General features: G+C 38.8%; 1 protein-coding gene across 1 annotated transcript in view; it reads right to left on the bottom strand.

The window, feature by feature from the left end:
* Nucleotides 1–186: 186 nt before the first annotated feature.
* The window catches only part of LOC104530155 (pleckstrin homology domain-containing family G member 1), a gene marked incomplete at both ends in the record, with an annotated part of 25008 nt that continues 13675 nt past the window's right edge, over nucleotides 187–11519 (bottom strand). The window contains 10 exons of the mRNA XM_029086655.1: nucleotides 187–303; nucleotides 1854–2072; nucleotides 2917–2939; nucleotides 3391–3429; nucleotides 4651–4746; nucleotides 5972–6005; nucleotides 7975–8061; nucleotides 8175–8270; nucleotides 8359–8541; nucleotides 10954–11085. Coding sequence (XP_028942488.1) covers nucleotides 187–303; nucleotides 1854–2072; nucleotides 2917–2939; nucleotides 3391–3429; nucleotides 4651–4746; nucleotides 5972–6005; nucleotides 7975–8061; nucleotides 8175–8270; nucleotides 8359–8541; nucleotides 10954–11085 — 1026 coding nt within the window. The remainder of the gene's footprint in view (nucleotides 304–1853; nucleotides 2073–2916; nucleotides 2940–3390; nucleotides 3430–4650; nucleotides 4747–5971; nucleotides 6006–7974; nucleotides 8062–8174; nucleotides 8271–8358; nucleotides 8542–10953; nucleotides 11086–11519) is intronic.

Raw genomic sequence — 11519 nt, 5'->3', positions numbered from 1 at the left:
CAGAGACAGCCTGGGTCACACCCACATCATACATCATTTTCGTCATACAGATGAATTTTTCAATGATATGAATATTAGTAAGTTACATAAACAGAAGATGACTTATCTGTCTACCCAGGAAAAATACAGATTTCTTTGATATATCTATGATGCACAGCAAAATAGAATTTTTTTTTTTTAAAATACCTGTGTTTCACACTTGTTGAGATTAACACTTCTCCGTTTTTCAACATTTTCAGCAGCTTGACTATTAAGTCTTTTTCTTCCCCCTTTCGATTTCTGTAGTGAGTTTTGCTGCACTCCCTATAATTTAAAAGAAAAGAGCAAGGGAGGGGTAATAAAATCTACAGTTCTCTGTACAGCTTTGTTCAGAAGAATTACTAGCAGCTAGAACAGGCCAGGTATCCACATCAGGAGGACAAAATACTCGTGAGTAGTCAGAACACTGCCACAAGGATGGTTCAGCGCCTAGAAAACTTTCTTTACAATAGCCAACTAAATGAAATCAATCTATACAGCTTGTCAAAAGGGGCTGAAAGCAGAATACGTGCAGAAAGATATAGAGGCAAAAGAATACATAGAAACTGGACAAGGGAAAGGGCTTAATCTCGCAGCCAAAGTTATAACAGAAGAAGGTGGTCGCACAAAAATTCCATTTTCAAAGGTTTTTTTTGTTTTAAAATGGAGAGGGGATAGTCTTGCTACCACTTGCAGTCCTGAAAACCAGAAAGAGGTCTAAACTAAAAAAAATGCTGTCATCCAACTTCCCAGGGGAAAGAAAAACCCCCAAAACAAACAAACAAATACAAACCAAACAAACAGAAAGCCAGAATGTTATACATGAGTGAAGGGCGTGCATGGTGGGAACAGGGGGAATCAGAGAAGGTATTGATGCCACACCAAGGATTAAACAGTAAACCACTATTATACATTTTTGTAGTGGTATTCTTTTGAACTTATTCTTTTGTACTTACTCATGTCAGGAAGAGGGAGAATTACAAGACACTGCACTACACTGATATGAGATATGATTTTATCAAAGATTTACAAAACAAATACTGTAGTTTCAAAGAGGAAATGTGCAGTAAACTTCAAAAATCATTTCAATAATAGGTTTTGGATAATTCACAAAATAAATGGACCACACTAGGATATGACCTCAGCATCAACTAAACAAAAAAAAATGAAAATCTACATTCTTTAATACATTCACATTTCAAAACTGGAGCTTTAGCCTTTCAGAAGTACTACGTAGATGTGGAAACATCATGCAGAGTGGGGAATACTACCACCTGTTGAATGACTGCAACAGTAAGGGGCAAAGATTCTCATCTTCATAAATCCAACTCACAACATCTCATATTAAAGTTCACATGTTTCTATCTATGGCCAGAAGCTCACAGGTCAAGGAACACCAACATCACATGTGGCAGTGCCTGAATCTTAGCTAAATACTCAAGTCCCTGCTTTGGACACCTGAAGGCACTGTCTGCATGTGGCCTAAAAAGGTTTCTGTCATGGCATCAGCTGAAGAAACAAGGAAAGGTCAGTTGTGCACAACAGGTAAAACCAAGAGCTTTCTGTCAAAACTAGGCTTGAGGACTGTAAAGGGCTAAGTAAAATCTCTTTCAAGCAGTGGGAATTTAATCTGCTGTATAAGGGCTAATTTTACAACACCTCTGTTAAAATGCAAGAGAGTGTTGTGAGATATCTAAATAAAAATATTCTAAAGGAGAAAGAGTTACAAACACTAACACATTCCTGCCTCCTTGCAGTTTTACATGTAATTTTAATCCCTCTTCCATTCTCCCCAGGAAAAAAAGGATTTTATTTTTTTCCTCTCTTTTCCCTACCTGTTCAGACTCTTCTTCATCGTCAGCATCAATCTGTTCTGTAGCAGAAGTCTGGAGATTTTCATCCTGATCGCTGCTGTAGGCAGGCTCAATGGACTCCTGAAATTGGCTCTCCAGCCCAGTGGATTCCAAGGAAACCTTTTTCCCAGACTTCAGCAGGGCTTCACTTGATCCTAGTTTGGTGGCTTGAGATAATAGGGCTCCTTCAATACTGATCCGCTTAAAAAAAAAAAAAAACACCACAAAAATTTGTTTAGAAGTTTATAGAGATTTTATATTTTAGTAAGACGCTGTTTTACATCAGCCTTAAAGGCAATATTTAAGCAACGTTCAGTTTAGCTGCACAGAAATTAGATTTATAAAGAAACAAGTATAACAATCAGCATTTTTCCATAAAATATTTAGAACTGAAAAAATACATGCAAGAATCCCCACCCCAGTCATGGGCTTCAGTGTTATGGCATCCCAGAGAAGTCATATCTAATGTACTCTCTTCCACACACTCCACTTTAAGTTGCATCCCAAATAAAAGCCTAGGACCTGAAATTCAATACAAGGCTTTCAAACTGCACTGGGCACTTCATTATAAATTCTTACAGAAAATGTAAAAATTAGAAATATTCATTTCCATCTGCTTAAGCTGTATTGGCTTTGTTTGGTCATATATCATGATTTAAATATATATATATATATATATCAGAATAAGCTGAAACTTTCAACTCTTATTTAATAAATGCAAAAACATGCTCCAAATAACAAACACTATCTTTATACAAATAAATTCTGTGATTATAGTGGTGTTTTTAAGTACCCTACAGTATTTTAAAGTACAAACAATATACAGATTGTCTTTTTTTTTTTCTCTATTAGATATTTCTGAAATAGTTAAGCTGTATTTCTATTGCTTTCATTCCCATAGTCTTACTGGGGACACTAAACAACATCTATGGTTTTGTTTCTGTTCTTAAAATCAACACAACCAAGAAAAGGCAGATTCGACAGTAAATACTGTGCTTGAAGTCATTTGAATGTGCTAAGCCAATAAATACAAGAAACAGCTTACCTTCTGCACATCTGGACTTATATCTGAAAACAAAAATATATACTTCATCATTAATGAATAATCAAACTGGTGCCAGTCTATGCCCGTTTTACTGCTACACTAAGATCCCAATTACAAATTCTCCAAAGGGGATTAAATGTAGCAGCAATTGAGCAAACAGACTATAGAGTCTCTGATAAAACAGAGACAGCATGACTTGCACTTGAGATCCGCATTTTGCAACCCTGATATGATACGGGCAGCTACTCACAATGGCCAAGACTCTGTGTGTTCAGCTATCAGTTGCAAGGATGTTTACAGGACCAAATGTGGACAAACAGACGTCAGATTTTAACACTAACATTTTGTTTTCTCTGCATACTGCCTCCCTGCCCCGCAATGTGTTTAGAGAAAGTTATAGAAAAGGATCCATTTTTAATTGTTCTACAAAGTACAGAAGCACTAGGTCAATAAACAGTAGACACTGTAGCTTACCATTTGACTTCAAAACTTTATGGACTCTAGATGAGGGTTCTGAAAAAGACAACGACATGTTAAGCACTCCAGCATCCCAAAGAAAGTTATGGGCATCTTGGCCAACTTTTTATAACACAGATACCAAAATTTAAGCTCCTGAGCCCATACAAGGAAGTCAGATTTTCATTTCTTAATCACCCAATTTTCTCATTAAAAAGTATTTGTTGAAGTGTTAAACCTACAGCTGTTCCCAAAAACCATACATGTTTCTTAATGCAATAGCAGCTGCCCTCCCTACAACAAGCTGCATGTAAATTTTCATCACATGTTAAGATTTCTGCTTTCAAAAGACTTCGTCATCTCTGCTATTGCTCTAAGCTGATGGAGGTTTCCTATTAGAAATATGTATGAGGTACCAACAGCTTAGCATGGCCTTAAAAGTATAAGTAGCTGAATGTTACATAGGAGGCCATTTGATCAGTATTTTGTATTACAGCTTTTACAGGCGATCCTTCGGCTCAGAAACAAAGGAAGATGCCTGAAAAGTAATTAAAACTTGTCTGTTTTTCAGACACAAATGCCACTGCATGATAAATCACAACATTGATACTCTCATGAACCTTAAGTGATTTCCAATACACAATGTAATACACTCGCAATTGGAAAGGTCTTTAAGTAGCTGATGAGGGGAACACAGTGACTGCAGTATGAAGTCATCCAAATACACAGATATTTGTAGTGGCTTCGAGAGGAAACTAACAGTAATTATGGATATATGCTTTAGCTAGGAGAAAAAAACCAAACTCCAAAGTCAGCATAACCACCTCTCAAATCTCTATTATCCATAAGACAGACATAACACTAAGTAAAGATAGTAATCATGCTTTGAAATAACAAGCCTACAATCAGGATGGAACCATTTCTGAGACAGTAATTACTTGGGGTGCGGGGGAGAAATGTCAGCTTTAACTAATGTGACTGGCTTTTCCTGCATACACATTCATTTATTCATTAGAAAGTACTGACTGTTCTTTACACATCCGTCATTAGGAATGTATATCCATGAAACTAAATGCAAACAGTGGATTAAAAAAATAAATCACACAAACAACAAATGGTTAATAAGATACTCTACCTCTGCCTGAGAGTTACTATGCTGTGTTAAATCTGCGCATAGTACAGGCTAAAGACCAATTCCAAGTGCCCAGCCTCATCCAACCCTAAACAACCCTGTTTGTTTTCTCTCTTGTCATCCTGGTGGTAAAAGAGTTTATTCACCTGATTTCCTTCTCACTCTGTGAGAAGCACTGCCTTCTTTCGGCTGGTATGATGATTTCATCTCTCCCTCGGGGCTGTAGTGGAAGCCTGGGTGATCTGTGGAACAAGCAGAGGCACAAGGAATAAGCGAGGGACAAGGCTGTCATTTCACTCGCCTCTGCAGCTCTCTTTGGAGGCAGTGCCATCATCCCTTTATGACTGACAAAGTGGCACTTCATCAGAGCCTGAAGCAACACAAGCAAGGTGGTGTGCTGCTGCAGGGCAGCTGTTAACCATCCAGCCATGGAAATGCTTTGCCCATTTAGCTGTGCCTTGCTCCAGATGGCTAATCCAGCAACACTTATGCACCATCATCCTGTTCAATTCTTTGCCAGTTTCTCAGTCAGAGCTTTCCTGACTAATACAACTACATAAGTGAACAACAAGCCCGCTTTACCGCAAGACCTCGTCAGCATTTGTATTATAGGACTGTTGTGCTCATTTCCTTACGCTGCTAGGGATCACTGGCAACATGAAGACCTAATGCAGTTTGCACTAGCAAAAGCAGCAAGCAGCAGATACAGGCAGCAGCAGGGACAGCGCAGATGGGACAGCACTCAGAGGGCACCACATGCGTTCTCTAGCCCTGGTTCCTGGGGCACACACAGGTAAACTCCTCAGACGCAAGCACGAGCTTGCTGGGTCCCAGTATGAGAGTCCTTTGGGCTGCTCAGTGGGCACAGTTGCTTTCTGCCGTAGCCAGGAGAGCAGTTGCTGTGCTAATGGTGCTGCAGGGTGACAGAAGACACCCAGAGCAGCCAGATGTGCTGCCACCGCAGAGGCTCTGGGCTCCCTTGTCTCCCTTCCAGAGAGGCCACGCACAGTGCAGTGAGCAGCTGGCAGCTTCCCTCTCTGTCCTCCAGCTGCACGTTTTCCAGCACAAATAAGCCATGACACTGCTACATACTTCAAACTGCGTTTGCTTATTGCTAGCCCTTCAGTGGGTCCTAGCCAGAAGGAGCTTATGCTACAACACAGAACAGATCATACATTTAGTCAGCATGGAATAAGCAAAAGCAAGTGGGGAGAGTCTACAGAAGGCCTAATCCACCTCTTCCTTGCTCATCATGCAACATTATTTGTTGGTTGCAGATCAGTCAGTCCAATGCCTACAGAGCTTCAAAGGATCTGCAGCTGGTTTTGGTTTTTTCCAGCAAAGTAATAATTCAAGGAACATAAGCTTGGCCTTCTTCCATCTCAGATGAAACCAATAGTTAAAGCCAAACTTTTGAAGATGTTTTTATGAATTTTTAAAAATGAAAGTGAAAAAGAATAAACTTACGTATGGCATCCATTTCTAGAATTGCCTGTTTGGCCTGAAAGAGAAAAAATAACAAATGAAAAAGTTAAACTATAAGTAGAAGGACAAATTACATTACATGTTACAGATAGTAGTGAGTTTAAATATAAGAAGAAGCAAGTTTAATTTTTGAACTAATAAATATGGTTAGCAGCGTTATTTTCTGTCTTTCTCTGTGTGCTGGACACATTGCATATGTGAAAAAGAATTTTGCTGGCAGGAGCTCTGTGTACCTGCGGCACCACAGATGTGAGGTATTTCTGGAGGATGTGGTGATGGCACATCTGACCGCAAAAAATACTCTGGCTTCAAAGACAGGGGCTGTTCTACACTGAGATCATGCTGGCCATGTTGTGTCTCCTCCATGGGGACACAAACCTCCAGAGATCTCTCTACAAGTCCCTGAATTCAAAGCCATCAATACGCCACTCCACATTGCTGGGATTGGCACAAAACTGGCCCTAGTATTTGGGAATCACAAGTTTTTTGTGATTCACAGAACATTTCCTCCCTAAAAATCAAATAGTTTAACTCCTTAATTATTTTTCAATTCTGAAGTTGATGGTGCACTGTCACCCTTGCTTTCTTTGAGAGTTTCCTTGAGAAACAGCTATTTTAAAAATAGCTGTTTAGCTATTTTAAACTAAATAAATCATCGTTTAGTTTAAGAAAGATTGAACCAGGATAAAAAGCATCTCATGTTTGCTTAAAATTTGTCACATTTTTTTAAATAGGAAAAATAATCTGGATGTTTATTAAGCATATCAGCTAATAAGCAATAAACTAAACTAAAATAAAATAGCCTACATAACCTGCTTGCCCTTCTACAAATGCAGTTCAGTAATTTTCCACCAGGCGTCACATGTGGACTACCATTAAATCCTCCAAAATCTGGGCCGAGAAAAGTCCCATAACTAGAAACTATTGGTTTGTCAAAATAAATTAAATAAAGAAAGTACAAACAACCTCAGATATTTACTTGGTTAGAATTTTCCTTTCTCAAGTGAAACCATTTCTATGAGCAGAAAATGGCATTACATTTTTGGCTACACATTTTTTCCACAGATTAAAAAAAAATCCAATAAGAAATAAGAAAAAAATCTTGATACAAAAGCTGAGATCATGCTGTAGAATTTCTTTTTACAACCTAATAAACTGCAACGAGTATTTACATTGTAAGCGTGGATACTAGCATAAACTTTATACCTTTGATAAACTCTGTCAACAAAAAGAGGAGAATTAGTAGTAGCAACTGCTAGGGCTTACTTTTTCTCCCATAGTTCTTTTTTTGTTGAAAATGAGGGTAGCCCTGTGTACATCAGTCAGAGGTAACATTTTTTAGCCATTACAGCATAAAAATCATGGAAACTGATTAGTGAAACTAATACTGAAAAAAAAATAATCAGTAAAACTCAGTGGGAAATAAAAAATCAGAAAAAATATCCACATGAGCGAGTGGTTGCTGTGTTACAGCAAGAGTTAGCCCCCTGCTAAGGATGCAGAGTTCAGAATGGGTGTGTGTATTTGTAAAGTGAAGTATTTGCTACTAATGGCTTCACTGCTGTGATACCTGACCAAGACACATTAAAACTAGCTTGGTAATGTCTACACATGCTGCAATTAGTGCTCCTCAGTGTTGTACAGACAGGCAGTATCTAGCCAAGGTATGCTCTCACAGTGGAGCTTACTGACATTGCACATCTGTTACTCATGTCTTAGTGAGCAAATCCTAATGTGGCTGGCAATACTGCTAACCCAGTTAAATTCTTCTACTCCTGTACCAAGCTCAGTAGCTGCTTTTAGTGGAACTTTCCCATTAATTTTGAGGAACTTTTAGAGACATAAGAATAAAAAATGTGAATCTATCTCCTGGAGTTGAAACTTTCTGTAAATTGCCATGCATTTGGCAGCTAACAAGATTGCTTTAAGTTAAATGCACATACAAGGAGGTGGTGGGTTTTTGGTTTGATTTTTTTTATTTTTACCTTGGCAGGAATTTTAGCAGGATGATTTTCTAGAATTAACCTCTTCAGGTGAAGAATCCAAAGGCGCTTTTCTTGCTGTGACTTTGCCTGGTAAAAAATTGTAGCACCATGAGAAAATGTATTACTTCACTATGCAGGCTCAGGAACAGCATATGGCCATTGGTCAGGTTACCCAGTAGGCAGGGAGGCTTCTGTCATACCTGGACAGTATGTTGCATCTTGGGATTTTTGTAGTGGAAGACGCTAAAGCTGAGTGGTTCCTTTGGTATTACTTCAACAAGCATGAGATTCCCACACTATAACAAAGAGAAGCAATGATGTGAGTCACAGAGGAGTTTCGGGGAGACCCAAAATCAGCACATGACCTCCTGCCCTCCAACATACCAGTATGTGAGCTTTGTATACAAACATCTCATCTCTCTTTTTTGTAATTAGCAGCAGCTTGTCGAAGAGGAACAATGTGCGCTCATTTTTGGCTCGCTGAATGCGGAATGTTCCTTCTAACACCAGCTCCCCATAACTCGTGAGGTCCGGCCCTTTCCAGTTAGTGAGCAAACTCTGTATCTCCTGCAGCAGATCAAAGAAAAACAACCAACATTCATTTCATAGATCTTCCTTAAATAAAGACTCCAACAAAAACTGCTGAGGCCATTCCACACACATGAAGTTCAGCATCCAACAGTCTAAAGTCACCCTACACCGGTACTGAGGTTGCTAGGTTACAGGCAACATTGCAGCCAGATGCTTGGAGGCCTATTGCTAAGCCTAGACTAAAACATGCCCTCCTCAGTACTGGTTACCTTTGCATGGAGCCAGAAAAAAGCCCTGATATTCCCAGGGCAGCCTGTGCTCAAAGAGCACAACCCCATCTCCCAGGGCTCACAGAGATGGAGAACAGTCTGTAATTCAGTCATCAGTCTTTCTTGGGCCTGCTCCCCTCTCCCCTCTCCATCCCTAACCAATTCTCTTAACATTTCTCTCTCGCCCTGTGTATCCTCGTGAAGTTGTGTGGTTCCCCACTGGATGAATTCTAACACCTCCTCTATGTTCTGTAGGCCCATCACAGAAGACACCTCTGTGAGGTGTCCAGATTGAAGAGATGTTTCTCAGAAGACTGAAGGACCAGAAGTGATTTGGGTCAACTGATCATCTGAAAATGCCAAGATTTATTTGTACTTTCAATAATTTGTATACACAACATAAATATTTCTCATCTTATTTATTACTTAAGAAAAAAAAAAAAAGGCTGAAGAAACATCTAAGAACATCTGCACAAGTCTGTGTTGCTTAGCTATGGATATTCTTATTTCCTTCAGCTGCTTGTTTTTCCTGTCAGTGGCAATGACACAGCATTAAAGAACAGTACAGCAAATAGTTAAGAGCAGACTAAACCTTAAGTAGGGAAAACTTTAAAAATGCCCATTGAACTTTAAACCTGGCAGCATTAGCAAAGCAGGGACAGATTTCCTCATCCTAGGCTGGTCTCTCTAGGACACTACACTTGAACACAGCATTCCCCTAGAAGACATCTCAGTACATTTCACACACAAATGTAGCCTAGAGCATTCACAGAAGAAAACCCAAAAGCAGCACACTTTGGACTATACACAAGACTGTGACAAAAAAAAAAAAAAACACACAAAAAAAAATCATAAATTAAAATGAAAAAAAAAAAAAAAACACAAAAAAAAAACCATCATAAATTAAAAATTTTCATTTTTATCAGGTCTCTCTAGGAACTTGTAAATGAGTTCGGGTACAGCCCAGGGATCGTGTCCACCATCATTGAGGGAGACTGCACAGGAACTGTTGTCACAGTGCTTGCAGCATTACAGACCAAATAGCAGTGTGAAAGCCCACAGAAGACCTATCCTTATGGCTGCAGAAACAGATTTTACTTTTTAAAAGGGTAAATATAAACATAAACATTTTCCACAACCCCATACATCTGCCATTTGAGCTCAATAAATTAATTTAAAAAATTAAAAATCCACTTTTCCAAAAGCATTTAACTCTCTTTACTGCCAAATATTACTGGTTATCATTACTCAGATTTATAGCAGACTGTTGCTAAGCCATTAGCTTGCATTTCCAGCAATGTATGGCAAAGGTTACACTGCTGCAGGCAAGACATTATCAAATGTAACTCTATTCTCCCTACACAAACAACAAAAAACCCCAACAAAAATGAGAGCCAATAAGTACTATTTATGTTAAAAAGAAAAAAAAGGGATGAAGAATGACATGACATAGATTTCTGGAATGGTATAAACCTATTATTCCCTTTTATAAACTAAAAAATCCCTCCAGTTTTCTTAAAGCAATATAAATACTGCTGATGAAAATGTGATGTAAAATCGTTGATGCTCTGGGAAGTTTGGAACAGAATGACTGTTGTGAAAAATGTCTACAAAATTGCTTGCTCCTGAAGCCAAAAGTTACTCAGAGTGTAGCTGTTGTTTTCTCCCCAAAAATCCTTCATTCAAAGTGAAGTTAACCTTTTTCTAACTATCATATTTCTAGGTTTATACTTTTCATAAAGCAACTGATAATGAGTCTTTAAAAGCCCAAGAGGAAAGTGCTTAAACAAGAAGCAGCACAAGAAATGCCTCAAAACAAAATTAATCAGCACAAAGGGGAGAAATCGGAAACCACAGGATTTCTGAACAAAGCCATGCCCTAGGGTTGCACAGCAGTGCTGTACAATTGAGGGAAAGGAAGAAGGAAAAGTTATCTTAACTTCCATATTACTGCGAAATAAATGCTTTACAGGATGCTGCTTGTAGGGCAGAGACATCTGAGATTTTCCTGCAGCAGCTATGATCATGGTCTCTCTAATCAAACAGCCAAGGCATGCTTAACAGGATTCTACACTATGACTGACAAAGATTCAAAGAAAAGACAAACTAAAAAAGTTAATAGCATATATATTGACAAAAACAGCTCACAAACACCCATAAAATCTCTTTGGGAACTCACTTGGAGCCTGATGGCATGTTCATGTTTCCTCTTCATGTCATTTATATGCCATGCCACTCTCTGCATCGTATCTATGGCATCCAGCACCACATCATAGCCCTCAGTGTCCTTGTCAAGGTGATTTTCTATTTCCTAACATAGGGGGGGAAAAAAAGTCCTGTTATTTCTAAATTAATTTTCACAGTCGGATGCAATACTATATTTTTATCTATTTTGTCATTGCATCGTGATCACTCAAATGCAACGTTCTGCCTTTGTTACTATTGCATGTTGTTATCAATTTGATTAACACAAGGTGACTAACAAAGCCAAGCCTTTACGGCCAGTTTAGCAGCAACTATACTTGCAGCAGCTGATGTGAGCAGGGAGGCACAGAGAGCACAGCACGCTGACAACAGACCTTTTCAGACAGGGCTTAATGGCTTTCTTAAAACGCAGAAAGTATCTACACGCTTACAAAACCCTGATGGAATTACACTAGGCATTACTTTACAGCTGGAGAGCAGAAAAGCACCAGACATTTTAAATAAGGATCAGTATCTTTACACTTCACTAGAACATGACTC

The sequence above is a fragment of the Antrostomus carolinensis genome, unplaced genomic scaffold, assembly GCF_000700745.2.
Source record: "Antrostomus carolinensis isolate BGI_N321 unplaced genomic scaffold, ASM70074v2 scaffold42288, whole genome shotgun sequence".
In the NCBI taxonomy this organism is placed as follows: Eukaryota; Metazoa; Chordata; class Aves; order Caprimulgiformes; family Caprimulgidae; genus Antrostomus; species Antrostomus carolinensis.
This window is presented reverse-complemented; position numbering and strand designations above follow the sequence as displayed.